General features: G+C 53.1%; 1 protein-coding gene across 2 annotated transcripts in view; it reads left to right on the top strand.

The window, feature by feature from the left end:
• Positions 1 to 9,765: 9,765 nt before the first annotated feature.
• PMP22 (peripheral myelin protein 22) overlaps positions 9,766 to 16,389 on the top strand; it is a 33,764-nt gene continuing 27,140 nt past the window's right edge. The window contains exons 1-3 of one of the 2 annotated variants that reach the window (XM_008270703.5): positions 9,766 to 9,909; positions 14,013 to 14,125; positions 15,163 to 15,262. In XM_008270703.5, coding sequence (XP_008268925.1) covers positions 14,048 to 14,125; positions 15,163 to 15,262 — 178 coding nt within the window. In that variant the 5' untranslated portion in view covers positions 9,766 to 9,909; positions 14,013 to 14,047. Of the gene's footprint in view, positions 9,910 to 12,194; positions 12,327 to 14,012; positions 14,126 to 15,162; positions 15,263 to 16,389 lie in introns of those variants that run through there. The other variant, XM_002718844.6, reaches the window with a different exon arrangement.

Genomic DNA, 16,389 nt, shown 5'->3' with positions numbered 1-16,389 from the left:
CTCTGTCTCTCCCTCTCTCTGTCTGTAACTCTATCACTCAAATAAATAAAGCATTAAAAAAAATATTTGATGATCAGATGCTGAACTGTTGGGCGAAGGTTGGCTTCCATCATCCCCTCAGTGTAGTGCTCTTGTGGAAGCCAGCCAGGCTCATGCACAGGTCTATGGCCCAGAGCCAGGGCTCTGTAGCTGGGTAGCCCAGCCATTCAACCTCCTCCCAGGTCTTCTGATGGTGTGAAGCTTCCTTCTCAGAAGGCTTTCAATTGGTAGTCCATCAGCTACCTCTACCTGCAATGCTCTGCAAGAAGCCCTCAGCTGGGTTAGTTGAGGCAGCTGGGGTAACCTGTACATTGCTAGCACCAGGATGTTTCGGCTTCATTGAAGGTGTTCCTGCCACTCTCTGTGTGCATGAATCCTGGGCTCATGGCTGGGTTTGTATGCCCCAGCTCCAGGGTTCCCTTGTATCCTCGCCTTTCTCTGGTCCATTTGTTGGAGTTTGTGCAAGGGACTTTGGGGGTTGATGGAGGAAAAAGATACGACAACGAAGCTAGGACAACAGAACACGCTTTGTTGGCAATGCTTGGACAGGGTTACACGAGGTAGGGGGAGGGAGCTCTCACAATATGAGATTTTCCAGATGCTGCAGTGCAGGAGCCACTATCTGGAGAGGGAGGAGGGCTTCAGAGAGGAGGCTTAACATGTCTGGGTGATGTCAGTGTCACTCAGCAGCACAGCTGGGAGTCTCTGGGTCAAGAACTCTAGAGGGCCAGAGCAGCTTGGGGGCTTATCACCTCCCCAAGGCTGTGTCTCATCTCCGCCCTGCAGATGTGGGTTGGGCAAAGCATGCCATTTCTAGATGGCTAAAAAATCTCCTTGTTTGAGCTACTTTTAAAATAACAAGGTCTGGGGGCCAGTGCTGTGGTACAGGAGTTCACACTTCCACCTGCGACGCCAGCATCCCCATGAGTGCCAGTTCGAGTCCTGGTTGCTTCACATCTGACCCAGCTCCCTGATAATGTGCCTGGGAGAGCAGTGGAAGGTGGCCTGAGTGCTTGGGCCCCTGCCACTCACATGGGTGACCTGGATGGAGTTCATTGCCCTTGGCTTCAACCTAGCTAGCACTGGCTGTTGAAGCCATTTGGGAAGTGAACCAGTGAATGGAAAATCTCTGTCTCTCTTTCCCTCTCTCTCACTATCACTCTGTTTTTCAAATAATAAATAAATATTAATAAGTAAATAAGAAATCATGGACAAATCTGAACTTGATATGAGTGGGCTTTGGACTAAGCAGGTCCCAGCCTGTAGTGAACAAACCCACAATTGAGGGGCCAATACACAGAGGTCATCTTCATTTATGTAAAACCATAACTTCTGGGAAGTTTTTCCAAAGATGACACCAAGGCCAGCCTCTGAGCTGAAACATTATGTTCCTCCCCAAAAGGAGAATAAACAGGCAACGAGGGAGCGCCTGAGACCCCAGGGGGAATGATACGGCTCTGTCTTGGAGCCCATCCACCCCGTTCCTCAACCAGAATTGCAGCAGCAAATCTCTCTGGCATTGCTCCTCGATGTTGGCTTCTACGCATATTTTCTGCTCCCCATCTGAAGAAAGTCAGCTGGCCCACTGTCCTTAGCCTGCCTCTGCCTTCACGCTTCCTGAGATGACTGAGGGCTGGAGAGAGTTATGGAGCCCTGTGTTGAGGTCCATGGAACCTAGGCTTGGAGATTTCCTGGAAACAAAAGTCCCATAGTGAGAGACACTTAGAAACTGCTGAGTCATCTTCCTGGGGATGGATGGATGAGCCATGACTACGTAGGATGAAGCCTAAGCACATGTTGTATAGACTGATCCCCCCGGGGGAATATAAATGCAAGTGCCTTGTGGGAAACCCCAAAAGGCCCTGAGGTCTCCCAATAATGGAGGTGCTCATGAGATGACAAGATTGTGGTTCTAATAATTTTGTTATTTCATTAGGGTTGCCCCCTGTGCAACTGGGGCATGTGGTGGGGAGAGTTAGATTCCAAAAAAAGAAGGCACTGTGGTAGGTGATAGGTACAGGAAACCAAGTAGGGCTTTCCCCATTGGTCAGATTGACCGTAAGTTTCACTTTTACTCATCTACACCATGCATGTCTTGACCATGTTTTTGCTATGGGTTCTGGAGATTCTCATGGTCAAAGTCATATACGTGAGCCTATGAACTGTGGGCACATCCAGGGTCCCTCAGAGAACAGTCCAGATCCCTTTTGTTTTGCTTTTGAGTCACTTTGATGTCTTTAAACAATTGCAAAATAAGGTTTCAGACTCATGCTGTATCTACAAGTAAATGCTTACATTTTCCCATCAATGTTTAAGGCACACCACATAATTCAGTGCTGTCATCCTACCCCTGTGCCTGGATGTGAGGCTCTGTTGGAAAGTAGTGAGGAAGGAGTGGGGAGCAGGGGCAGATCTGTGGCCCACCTGGCGCCTCCCTAGGATAGACCCCAGGTGCATTTCTTGTACTTCAGTAGAGAGTCACAAGGTCATTGTGATATAGCCTGAGGCTGATGTGTGCCATCAGTCATCCCAGGTAGCCCTGCTGTGTGTTCAGCATCCTGCAAAGTGATTTTTCTGTTAGAACTTGGAAACATGGTAGTGTGGAAGTAGCCTGTGCATTGCATTCTCCCAGATTTTCAGTCTTTTGGGTTCAGCTTGTGTTCTTTCCACAGTGGAACTCTGCGATTACATGTTCCATGGGACTGACTGGTTAGGAACACAGGGTCTTGATCTCAGATGGTCACATTTTGGTTCCACCACTTAATAGTTGCATGGATGCCTCAGGCATCACCGCACTTGTCCTCTTGTGGGACTGCTGCAGGTGTGAAATGAGAGAGTTAGCATGGTGCCTGCCCATAGTAAGGGTTCAATTAATTATACAAGGGCACTCCAAAAAATTCATGGGAAGGGAGAATTATGCATAAATGATGCATAGATTTCAACATGTTTTGCACCAGAATAAACATATTTTCAATACATTTTTTACTTATTTGAGAAGCAGAGGAGAGAGAGAGAGAGAGAGAGAGAGAGAGAGAGATGTGCTCCCATTCACTGGTTTACTCTCCAGGAGTCAGGAATGCAATCCAGGTCTCCCATGTGGGTAGGAGCCCAATTACTAGAGCCATCACTGTTGTGTCCCAGGGTCTGTATCAGCAGGAAGCTAAATCAGGAGCTGGAGTCAGCATTGAAGCTCAGGTGCTGTGGCGTGGGATGTGAACATGTTTCCCAGGCTAAATACTTGTTCCTAAACTTATCTTTTAAATTCATTTCCAGGAACTTTTCCAAGTACTCTTACCTTATAGATTTTGAATAACTAATTAACGTCTCCTCATTTCATTGCATATTCTTTCTTATCATTATTCTACATACTTACATGGGCTGGTGCTGGGGCATAAGGGGTAAAGCTGCCACCTGCAGTGCTGGCATCCCATATGGGCTCTGGTTGGAGTCCCAGCTGCTCCACTTCTGATCCATCTCTCTGCTATGACCTGGGAAAGCAGTAGAAGATGGCCCAAGTCCTTGGGACCCTGCCCCCACGTGGGAGATCTGGAAGAAGCTCCTGGCTTTGGATCGGCACAACTCCAGCTGTTGTGGCTATCTGAGGAATGAACCAGTGGATGGAAGATCTCTCTCTCTCTCTCTCTCTCTCTCTCTCTCTCTCTGCCTCTGCCTCTCTGTAACTCTGCCTTTCAAATAAATAAATAATTCTTTAAAAAATACTTAGTATAACATTTCATCCTTGGACAGCCCCAGAATTTACCTAACAACTCCCTTATGGTTTGTGATTTGGGATGTTTATCCTTCCCTTCATTATAAAAAGTGTCACAATACATATCAAGAAAGCTCAATTTCTGAGGTTGGCATTGTGGCTCAGCAGGTTAAGCTGCCACTTAGAATGCTGGCATCTCATATCAGAGCGCTGGTTCAAGTCCCAGCTGTTCTGTTTCCTATCCAGCTCCCTGCTAATGCACCTAGGAAGGAAGCTGAAGATGGTCCCAGTGCTTGGTTCCCTGCTACCCACATGGGAGACCCGGATGAAGCTCCACACTCCTGGCTTTGGCCAGAGCCAGCCCTGGCTGTTGTGATCATTTGAGGAGTGAACTAGCAGGTAGAAGACTCTCTCTCCTCTCTTTCTCTCCCTCTCTTTCTCTCCCTCTCTCTCTCTCCCTCTCTTTCTCTTTCTCTCCCCTCTCCTTCTCTTCCTCTCTCCTTCTCTCCCTCTCTCTCTGTAACTCAGCCTTAAAAATAAATAAATCTTTAAAAAAAAAGGCGGCTCAATTTTTCCATATCCACAGATATTTTAAGAGACAGTTCTAGAACTTTAACTTCTGGCCCCACGTTTTGAGGTGACTGCCACTTGAGGCCCAGGCTGAAGCTCTCTGGATCCAATATTTCCTTGTCTTTAACAATGAAGAGGAAGCATTCTTGAGTCTTTGCCCAATTTTCCATCGAACCTCTCAGGAGGATTTGACCTTTGTCTGTGAACTTCCCTGGGTTAGCTGTGGTTTCACACTTGCTGAGTGGTTCAGGGACTGGGAGATGAAGGAAGCATCTGCCCTCGAGTTCATCTGAAGTGTAGCTGCCACAGCTCAAGTGCAGAGGTGCACACAGAGCGATGCATGAGCCCTTGCAGGGAACGCCCTGCCCATGGGTTGTCTGCCTGAATCAAGCATTTCTTGAGCTACAGCAGCTTTTTCTCTCCGCCTTCCTCAATGAGGATGACCTCATACCACCAAGCCCAGGCTGCATTGCCTTGCCTGGCCTGCAGGGGTCTTAAAAATCCCCTCACTCCTCTTCATTCCATCCATTCCTGGGAAGCAAAATGGGCTGCCCACCTTGTGAGCCTGTTCCCTCTTAAGAGTCAGAATCTTGGAACACTTTTAGACTTTGCAATGCCAAGTGCAAGTCCGCACTCCTGCTGGAATTGCTCTCCATCCTGCCCCTGCTGGCTGCCCCTCCGCTTGCATCTGTGGAATCTAGCTTCCCCAAGCCGCAGCGTGTTGGGGGAACAAAGCCACTTTTGTGTTTTGCATTGTCCCACTGCCACCACAGAACCCCTCCATCCCCCACAGGTGAAAGATGCACGTTATGCCAAGATCAAGTTGTACATTGTAGATTAGCGACTGGCCCTGTGCCTACCTGAGCTGTGTGTATCTTTTAGGCTGCTTTCTGCCCACATCAGTGTTGTTCATGAAGAATGCCTTCTAAAGACTGACACACAGGTCCCTGCTCTGTGGCATGGAGGGGTAAGCTGCTGCTTGCAACGCCAACATTGCATATGAGCACCAGTTCGAGTCCCGGCTGCTCCACTTCCAATCCAGCTCCCTGCTAATACGCCTATGAAAGCAGCAGAAGATGGCACATGTCCTCGTGCCTGGCCCAGCCCTGGCTGTTGCGGCCATTTGGGGAGTGCATCAGCAGATGGAAGATCTCTCTTTCTCCTCTCTCTCTGTCTCACTTTCTCCCTCTCTGTAACTCTGCCTTTCAAATAAATAAATAAATAAATAAATCTTTCTTTTAAAAAAAAAGACTGAGACATGACATAATTTCAAAGTTGTCTATTTATAGAGAGGTCTGGCATGGAAGTCAAACTGGCTCCTTCTATTTCCTCCTTTCTGCTCCTCTTCCTCTTCCTCTCTCTCCCTGTCTCCATCTTCCTCTCCCCCCCACTTCCTTCCCACCCCTTCCCTCCTCTTCCCTGTCTCCCTCCCTTCCCCTCTGCCTTCTTCCCCACCTCGGCTTGCTCTTTCAACAGCAGCTCTCACCCGAGATCAGAACAGTCTAGACGTGTCCAGAGCAAGCAGTCACCTCGTTTTTGAAGATCCTTTCTACCCAGCTGCATCCAGGCCTGGCCAAGAACTCCCACCCAGGCTGCCGGCTCCAGCGACACAGGAAAGGCTCCGTCTGTAGATATTGACAGGGTGCCAGGTGTTACAGATGCTCCAAGGACAACTTCATCATCTGGACCAATGCCAAGTTCAGACTCGCCTCTGCTTTTCTCTCTGGGGAGTCCATGGAGAGCGAAAAACCGCCGGTGTGGAGATCAGCGGAAGTGATTTCACATCCCAGCCCTGGCGTTCACAAGCTGGTCCCTGCGGGAAATGTGATCAATCAAGCAAGCCTCAGTTCCATGCTGACTCCCTGTTGCACAAAGCACCACAGGCAGCCGCATTTCCCTAGCTACCGAGTGCAGAAAGGGCTTCCTCCCTCTCAAGAATCTGCTCAGATTCCACTCTGCATAGACAACAGTTATGATCTTTGAAATCAAACCCCACAGGTGGGATTCTGCCCCAGTGCCCGGATGTGCGGGACACAGACCTCCCTGCAGGAGCACGTGGCTTCCTCAGTAGTGTCCTTGAGAGTGGCACTAACGTGACAGCTGCTGCTGGTGGATGCTTCAGAACAGTTTCCTGGGGCCAGTGGGTTAAACTGCCACCTGCGATGTCGGCATCCCTCATGGATGCTGGTTCGAGTCCCGGCTGCTCCACTTCTGATCCAATTCTCTGCTGGTGCACCTGGGAAAGCAGCAGAAGATGACCCATGTGCCTGAGCCTCTGCACCCAAGTGGGAGACCCAGATGGAGTTTCTAGCTCCTGGTTTCAGCCTGGCCCAGTCCTGGCCATTGTGGCCATCTGGGGGAGTGAACCAGTAGATGGAAGGTTTCTTTCTTTCTTTCTTTCTTTCTTTCTTTCTTTCTTTCTTTCTTTCTTTCTTTCTTTCTTTCTTTCTTTCTTTCTTCTTTTTCTCTCTTTCTTTCTCTCTAACTCTGCCTTTCAAATAAATAAATCTTTAAACAGCACTTTCCCATCTTTTTAATGGAAAAAGAAATGTGAACACCCAAATATGTATAAAGCATTGAGTTATCTCATGAACAAAGGAATATTAAATCATAGTGTGTGTGTAGAGGCACAATGAAAATGATATGGCCTTGCATGAGATGGACCAGGCACAGTGACAGGCAGGGTAGGCTGCAGAAGACCAAAGGGCCCTGAGTGTGGGGACATGGGCATCTTTTTTTTTTTTAAGATTTTATTTATTTATTTGAGAGGTAGAGTTACAGACAGAGAGAGGAAGAAACAGAGAGAAAGGTCTTCCTTCCGTTGGTTCACTCCTCAGTTGGCTGCAATGGCTGGAGCTGCACAGATCCAAAGCCAGGAGCCAGGAGCTTCTTCCTGGTCTCCCACACCGGTGCAGGGGCCCAAGGACTTGGGTCATCTTCTACTGCTTTCCCAGGCCGCAGCAGAGAGCTGGATTGGAAGAGGAGCAGCCGGGACCAGAACCGGCCCCCATATGGGATGCTGGTGCCACAGGTGGAGGATTAACCTACTGCGCCACGGTGCTGGCCCCAAGGGACATGGGCATCTTAACTGACATCTTAGCCACTGAGCTAGATGGTTGCCGTTATTATTATTATTGTTGTTGTTGTTATTAATTTTAATCAGTGACTGGAGGATGATCTGTTGCCGGTGAGCTGATGAAGCATGGTACAGCAGAAAAGTTCAGGTATTTTATAAAAGGACTTCTTACTTATTTATCTGAAAAGCAGAGTGACAGAGAGGAAAGGAGAAGGAGAGAATTCTTCTACCTGTTGATTCAATCCCCAAATAGATGCAACAGCCAGGGTTAGGCCAGTTCAAAACCAAGAGCTGGGAACTCCATCCTGGTCTCCCACGTGGATGGCAGGGGCCCAAACACCTGTGCCATCATCCGCTGAATTTCTAGGTGCATTAGCAGGGAGCTGGATCAGAAACATAGAGTAGCCTGGATTCAAAGCACCATTCCTCTATGGGATGCAGGCATCCCAAGGGTAAGCTTCCCCTGCCCCAAAGCTCATGTATTGCAATTAGCCAGTTGGATGTGACTTCACTGTGTTCCCCCAGTGACGCTCTCAGTTCTGGCTTCCCTGCCCATAAAAGGGGGAGTGGGGTTTCATTAATTATCAACCTCAGAGCAGTTGCAGAGATGAGGGGCTGTTCAGAGAGCCTGAAGGGCTGCGGGTAAGCAGCAAAGGGCCTGCAAACGGTTGTGCCTTCCTCTCCACCATCTTCCAGCGGCTTCTCCTGTGCATCCTGCCTCCAGCTTGAGAGGTCTCCCAGAGAGCTGTGCTGACTTGAATGGGATGATCTCATAAGGTCAGCGCTTAGTCATGGGAGCAGGCGTTTGGCTTAGCAGCTAAGATGCCTGCATTTGTTATCAGAGCACCTGGGGTTGAGTTCTGGCTCTGCTCCCAACTCCAACTTCCGTGCACTCTGGGAGAGCTAAGCGGTTAGGTCCCTGCCACCCATGTAGGAGACCTGACTGGAGGTCCTGGCTTCTGGGTCAGCACAGGCAGTTATAGGCATTTGGGGAATGAACCAGCAGTTGGAAGATCCTCTCTCTCTCTCTCTCTCTCTCTCTCTATCTCTCTCTTATTCTCACTCAAATGAAAATAAATAAAAAGCAAACTCAAAACCAAAGCCCACTATGTTAATTTCACTTGCATTACCTTCCTTCTGCTATCCACCTTTTCCACGCATCATCATTCACAGAAGAATCTGGGCTTTCAAAAGGCCTCCCGCTGCTGAGCCCACCACTGTGCACTGATTGTGGTGCAGCTGTGGCCTCAGCCCCAGCCGCAGCTCACCAAGAGAGGCAGGCTGGGGCGGGCCCTGTGGTGTGTTAGATTAAGCCTCTTCCTGCGGCACCGGCATCCCATATGGGTGCCAGTTCAAGTCCCAGCTGCTCCTCTTCCAATCCAGCTCTCTGCTGTGGCCTGGGGAAGCCCTGGAAGTATGTGGGCCCCTGCACCTGCATGGGAGACCCCGAGGAAGCTCCTGGCTCCTGGCTTAGGATCAGCCCAGCTCTGGCCGTTGTGACCATTTGTGAAATGAAGCAGAAGATGGAGGACCTTTCTCTCTGTCTCTCCCCCTCTCTGTAATCCTACCTCTCAAACAAATAAACAGAGTCTTTAAAGAGAGAGAGAGAGAGAGAGAGAGAGGTCTTGAGGGGACTGCAAAAGGGGAGCTGCCTGTCTCACCACTTTTCAAATAAGTAAAAAAAAAGTAGACATTTACTAATGAGTTGATTCAGGGTATATAAAAATAGAGCCGGAAGAATGCACTTCCCTAATTTCACTCTGACCTGCTGCCAGGGTGGCTCACCAGGGCGGGGTCCAGGCAGACAGAGTGGGTAGCCGAGCAAAGGGAGTCCGATTTGCTGGCTTGGACGCATCTGGTGCCCTCGCGTGAGGCTCTGAGCAGCAAACTGTGCTCTGGAAACCCTTGCAAGAACGGTGCTGATGTGAAATGGACTTTAACTGAGCACATATTATACTAAGCAACCCAGACCATTTGCACAGCACACAGGCTTTCCCAAAAGCTCATGGAAAAGGCACATTGTGAAGAAACTATACCAGGATCTCAGATTTTTTTTTTTTTGCAGCAAAATAAACATTTCTTAAAGAACTCTTGAAACTTTCCTCATTGCAAAATTCCCCGGGGACAGAGGGGATCACTGGCTCCTATCTCCCAGGTTTCAGGCATGCCCAGAGCTCTGTTGCCTGTGGATTCCAGGTTTTCAATCCCGGCTGGTCGGCCAGCCTTCTTGGGCTCACTCTCCTCCAGGAGGTCCTACAAAACCGGGCACTGTCTCTTTAAATAGCAGAGGCCGGGCACCTCTCAGGCCACCACGACATATGCCAGCATTGGACCAGCCTCTGAATAAACTGCAAAGTCTCCCGTTTGCTCTGCCTTCAACCGCAGGAAGCACCACCGGGAAGCATCCCCGGGAGCCCAGTCTCTGGCTGCCCCGTGGAGCGGGCCTTGCCTTGGCACCACTTACACTTGATACAAAGCAATCCGCGCGGAGGAAGGGGTTACGCTGTCTGGGCCGGTGAGTTCCAGTGACCAACTGTGCCTCTGGGTGGGTGGTGTGAGCTTTGTTTGGTGGTAAGCGGCACGATTCTTTGCCCCCCCCCCCACCGCCCTCCTTCCCCAACTACAGACAGAAAGGGTTACAGTACAGACTGTGCGTTTGTGTTGGAAGTGGCTGGAGAGTCGGAGGAATGTTTTAGGACCTTGGTTAAAGAGTTGGATGTGTGTTCTGGCTGGGGAGGCAGGAAGCCCAGCCGAGAGTGTCTAGAAACCTCAGCACATCCAGACAGGCAGGGGGAGAGAGGTCTGAGCCGTGTGCACTGTTGGCAGGTGACCCTGGGTAAGCAGGTCGGGGGAAAGAAGCTCTCACCTGTGGCTGGCCGGGCCCTGGGTGTGGCCGTGCCTGATGGGCACAGAGGCACTGAGTGGGAGTCAGGTAGGAAGTAGGGAGGCGGCGAGGGGATGGGTGGGTTCACCTGCCTGGCAGCAGGTGGTTCGGTGGTTACAGATGAAAATCCTGGGTTCAGAAGACAGGACACCCTGAGTTCTGCATGACAATGGGCGCATGTTCCTAGATGTGTGTTATACTTCATGTCCAAGTTTATTTAAAAAAAAAAATAAAAGGAAGAGAAAGCAAAGCCGGAATTACATATGCTAATATTTGACAAGTGCTAAGAACACGTAGTGACCACATAGATGTTGGTTAAGCAAAGGCCGAATGGTGCAAGACAAAGCAATGGCTTTTAGGGTAAATCTGACCTCTCAAACGACCCATGGAGGGGAGACAATACTTGGATTTCTTCAGTCTTTCCGCTGGCCTGTGCACTTTTGCATAACTGTATATACACATGCAGAACCGTGGGCTACAGCTAGAAACCATCTTCACGCAGGGGTGGGTCGGCTCTGCCTTGGAGAATCTGATATGAGGGTTAACCGACTGCAGATGAGAAACCTCAGCTCAGCAGGCTTCAGAAACTCTCCAAGCTCTTAACGGAAGTGGAGCGGGCAGCTGTGTCTGAGCCCTAACCATGGGACCGCACTGCCTCTCACAGGCACTGGATTGCCAAGTGCAAGTGGAGTAGCCCAGGCCCGTGAAGAAAATGTTTTACGCAAGCATTCTTTTTCATCAAATGGTATCAGAGTTTTTCAAAGATGGGTGTTTGAAAAAGCTTTCAAAGTTATTTTGCCTTAAAGGGTAAAACTATTGGATAAGCCAAAGATGGCTCCTATAAAACAGGAAAATATAGAATGATTGGAATTATTTGGAGCTATGAGGGTTTATGAGAGTACAAGAGCAGGTAGGGAGGTGTGTGTGTGTGTACAGGTGCATTTGTAGGCAAACAACATTTAACATCCACATCCCTACTCCCTGTGCCGCGTGTGTCCTGGTTGGTCTAAGCCCCGGGGCTGGCCGTCTTGGGTGCACCTGCGCCAAGCTGAGCAGGGCCAGCCTATCTCCCTATCTCTCTGGGCGGACCACATTTAGGCGGCCGATGAATCAGCTGATTCCCTTGGCTGCTCTTCCCCCAACTCAAAGGGCCACCTCCCTCACCGTCCCCCGCCCCCAACCCCGTGGCCAGGACGCCAGCCAAGGCTGGGAGTCCAGCCAAACTGCCGCAGGTAGCCTGGACCTTACTCGGTCGTAGCCCGGCTTTGCCTCGGCCAGGAGGGCCGGATCTCCCCAGGGCACCCTGTCCGGCAGGCGGTTGGCCTTGCTCGCCTTCCTTGCTCTCATTCCCATCCAGGCAGCGCCCGCTAGCCCGAGTCCCTGGAACGTTCGGAACGCTAGGCACAGCCCCTGACGGCAGGCACGGGCTTGGGGCCGGCCAGGTGCACCAGGATCCCAGAGCAGCAGGAACCTCTTCCTGCGCTTAAGGTCGCGGGACGGAGAGGAGAGGAATCCGGGCTCAGCCCCCGCGTGGCGGCAGTCGGCGTCGGGGGACCCTCGGGGCGCCGTCTGGCATGGCTTCATTTTATTTTATTTTTTTCCACGTGGGCACAGAGGGGCCAGATTCCCGGTCTACACTCGAGTTTCCCAGAGCTGGGCGGAGCCAGAGGGAGGTGGGAGGGAGGTGAGAAAGCTCAGCGGCTTCCAGTTTCGGAGTCCAAGTCGCCGCGGTTTTGCAGACACTGACTTTTTCCAGGCCCGGCAACAGTCTCCCGCGCCCCCTCCCGCCCTCCTCCGGCCCCCTCTCCTGCCGGAGTCCCGCCCTGGCGTGCACGCCGACCCAGGGACACACCCTGCTGCGGCGACGCAAACAGGGCGGTGTTCCCGTTAAAGGGGAACGCCGGGAGCCTCCCACTGGCCCCTGGCTTCGCGCGCGCGCAGCCCCGCCGCACAGCTGTCCTCGGGGACACCAGCCGCCCAGCGAACGCACCCGAGTTTGAGCTCGAGCCCCCCTCCGAGGATCAGGGGACAGCTACTCCCTCGGGGCTGTAAGTAACTTGGTGGGGTACTTGGACAGGGGATGGAGGAGAAAAATTATGCGCATCCTCCGTCGATGCGGGGCCGGGAAGCTCCGGGCAGGCGCGGGCTCGGGCCGAGGTCCCCGACAGCGCCGGCACCCGCCTGCCCCATCGCTCCCACCCGCAGGGATGCAGGCTGTTATAGGGCGAGGCTGGCGCTGCTGGTGTTGGGGCTGCAGGCTCTGGGTGTCCAAGGGAGCCTTGCTGGAGAGGCGCCCGCTCAGGGACGCACGCGGAACGCAGTCCTGGCGGCGGATATCCCGGGGGTCCCGGGTCCCCAGTCCCCCAGCTGCTGGTCACCTGCCCGAGCGCCCTTCTCCCTTGCGCCAGGGGCCATCGGATTGCATTTATCGGCTCTGGAAGACACCGGAAAACTTCCCTCCTTGCTGCTGCTGTGCCTCTCAGAGTTTCTCGTGGACAGAAACGGAGCAAGGGCCTGGGCTTGGGTACTTTTTAAACGGACTTTTGGAAATAGTCACCCTGGCCCAAGCCTCTGTTCCCAAAGATAAGGCTGCGCTTTTACTGTCGCGCATAGCTCGGAACAGGTCGCTTAACCCGCGGTTCCCCAGAGGCTAAACGGAGAGCGCAGGACCTCACGCCTGCCTGAGAGGATGGCCTGCCGGCTCTCCCGGGCTGGACTCCTCCTCCGATTCAACCCTTTGCGGTCCGGTCCGCCTCTCGTCCCCGCTGGGCGTCTGCTTCCTCTATAGCCCCTAGACCGTTGCCAAGGCTGGACCAGGTTCGCGCCTGGGTTGCGCATGCCTGGGGCGCACGCTAGACCCCCTTGGCGGACGTGCTAGGGGCTAGCCTGGGAGCACAGCGCTCCCCGCCTTCCCCAGGGGCCGCCGGGGAGGGGGGACGCACGGTGGGTGGGAAGCGCAGGGTCCAGGCAGCCTTCCCGGGCCATTCTTTCCTTTCCACACTCACCGCTCCCCCCTACTCCCCTCCTCCTCCCGGCTCTGCTCCGTCTCTCCAGAGTCGCCAATGTCCATGCCAGGCCGAGCTGGGGCCAGGGCGCTGGCAGAAGTGGGTGGAAACTCGGGAGACTAACGGAATGAGAGCGCACCGGGGTCTGGGAAAGCAGCGTCGCAGCCAGCCACACTGTCCCCGCCAAGAGCAGGCACTGGCGGTGTGTGTGTGTGTGTGTGTGTGTGTGTGTGTCCCAAGAGCTCTGGCGGGAATCTAGGTGCCCACCCGCCGCACCTCTGCCTCCACCGCGCAGAAGACTTCGCCGTCTGCACAGGGGTTCGGGAGAAAGCGGGCCTGTCCCTATCGCTTCTCCAAGGCAGGCTGTCCCCCGAGAGGTGTCCGGGGGGAGAGGGGACGGATGCAGGGGCTTCGGCTCCTCATTCTGGAAAACTTCCTGCGGGCCGATTTCGACGTGCGCACCGCCGGTTGGGCTCCTTCGCAGGCTGCGGGGAGGGGATCCCGCGATCGGCTGCTGCCCCCTCTTGGCCGCCGGGCGGCTCCAGGAGGGCGCGCTCGCCAGGGTGGGCGGGCACGGGGCCAGGCCCAGGCATTCCGCTAGCGCCAGGATCCTCCCCTCGGCGCGCTCCTCCCCGGCGCGCCCGGCCCGCGCAGCCTGCTGGCCGCCCCGCCCTGCCCTGCTTCGGGGCCTCGCTTGGGCACAGCTCTCACTCTCTCTCCCCCTGGCAGGCAGGAACCTCCGCCGAGCAGAACTCGCCGCCAGGATGCTGCTGTTGCTGCTGGGTATCATCGTGCTCCATGTGGCCGTACTGGTGCTGCTCTTCGTCTCCACCATCGTCAGCGTGAGTGCCGGGCGCGCCAGCCCTGGGCGCGCTCTCTCTCGTTCGGGACTGGGTGGCGGTGTTTTTAGACAGACAACCGTCAAGTGTTAGGCGTCCGGGGGCGTTTCTGCGAGGTTTCTCTATCTTCCCCCTTCTGGATCGCTCTGAGAGCGCGCAAGGAAGCGAGCGCTGGACTAGGCACTCTGGAAGATCAATAAACTTGAGTGTAGATCCAGGATCCCGTGCCCTCAAGGGATCAAATGGTTTAGATTTTTCCCACTCTTGATGGCAACTATGTTGGAATTCGAATATTGGTATACATCGATCTTCCTCCGATGGGTGGATTAGCTTCATAAAACCCCCTTGTAGGAATTGAATTGGGAAAGTTAACGATTCCAGAGAGTTCACAGCCCCAGGTCAGTTTCATGATGCGATTCCTGGACCTTGTCCATGGCACCGTCACTCCGTGGCATCCGTTTTGTGACGAACCCGTGAAAGTAGCTTGGTGTTAGTTAGAGTCCCTTTCTTGGCCACCACCAGGGTGAGCACAAAATTCAGGCAATTCTGTGACCAGGGCTTTAGCTTAACTCTTGTAAGGCAGGTTGTCAGCATGATCTTCCGGTCTGTTAGATGGGAATCAGTGCAGTTGGGTTATCACCGGCCAGCTTCTTGCTTCTTAATTGCACCTGATGATAATCTTGTCTGATGAGAATTCTCGGACAGAGATTGGTGGGTTCAGAGAGATGGGGCTTTGGGGAGTGATAACCCAGGGAGACAAGGGAGCAGAGAAAGCTTGGATGCTGGGGGAGCCTATGGATGGCTTGAGTGTAGCTGTGTGTGTGTGTGTGTGTGTGTGTGAGTGTGTGTGAGTTTCTATGTGTATGTGTGAGTCTGTGTGTGTTTTTCACTCGTGCAACCTTGGCTGTCCCCTCAGTCTGATGGGTGCTTTCTGGGACATGAACTTCGCAGGGCAGGGATGGAGCTGGCCAGGTGGCCCAGTGGCTGGGGCCTCTCGCAGCCGTCTCTCTGCTGACTTGGGGCCGTGTGGTTCTTTCTAGCATTGGCTCGTGGGCAATGGACACTCCACCGACCTCTGGCAGAACTGCAGCACGTCCTCGTCAGGAAACGTCCACCACTGTTTCTCGTCGTCGGCGAACGGTGAGGCAGGGCTTCTGCTCCATGACCTTGCCCTTTGGGTGTCCGTCACGGGCTTCTCACCCCTGGAAATGCTGCTTCCTGGAGACTTGTTGCGGGGGGAGGGGAGGGGTGGAATGTGACCCAAGATGAAAGCCCCGGGGAGAAGTGGACATGAGTAGGGAAGAAAGGCAGCATGCTGGCTAGACCCCCACAGACCCCGTGGGGACGCTGGCTCCAGCAGGTGCCTGTCATTCAGTGATTGCCTGTGTCCACCCACGGCTTGTGCGTCCTCCTGCATAGGGGGCTGTCTCCAACAGCTTTGGGTCCTGCCTTTTCCTGGGATGGGCTTCAGTGGCGTCACTTAGCTTCACCGTCTTTGAGTGTTTCCTTGGGGCAAAAGGGGCGACTTGAAGCTCTTTGTAAAACACTAAGTGGAACCTGGAGTCCTTTGTCTGGGATACTCAATTTCTCCTTGTCCTCCTCATGTGTAATAGCAGAAACCAGGCTTCATCCGGGTTTTAAGTGAAGGGGGCAGCGGGTGGCGAAAGCACCTGTCAGGTCACCCCCACGCACCCAGTGGAGCAGGAGTGCTGAGCAGGGGTCCCTGGGTCTTTGCAGGCAGAGACCGAGGCAGAGGCTGTGTGTTGTGTTGGTGACTGGGTGTGCCTGGGTTAACACGGGCTTTTGTTCCAAAGCCCAAGCCTTCAGCCCAGAGAGGGAAGAAACTATGCAGAGCTTCCCTGGCGTCATAGATTTAAAAGGCCAATAAAGCGCAGCTTGCAATATTACTGCAGCTATTCATAGATGCAATATTTATGTGGAAGGTGCCACACCCAGGGAGAGGAACCAGCTTAGACCCGGCACAGCAAAGCAGGCAGTGGTGCAGCCCTTGGCTCTGGCTTTGCACCCTGCAGTTTCTCTGCTGGACTTGTCCTCCTAGGGCTTTCTGCTCCTAGGGGCACCCAAGGATGTCTCTGGAACCTTGCTAACCAGATACCTTGAACCTCAGTATAACCAGGAACTGCTAAAATGCTTGCTTGGTAATGGATATGGGGAGCATAGGCAAGAAAGAGAAAACCTGTTCTGTGATGCCTCCTTCCCGAGTTCGGGGTTGGAGGGAGGCAGAAAGACCCCAGCCCTAGTAAGTG

The sequence above is a fragment of the Oryctolagus cuniculus genome, chromosome 17, assembly GCF_051225735.1.
Source record: "Oryctolagus cuniculus isolate XC-2025 breed Fujian yellow rabbit chromosome 17, ASM5122573v1, whole genome shotgun sequence".
NCBI lineage: Eukaryota > Metazoa > Chordata > Mammalia > Lagomorpha > Leporidae > Oryctolagus > Oryctolagus cuniculus.
This window is presented reverse-complemented; position numbering and strand designations above follow the sequence as displayed.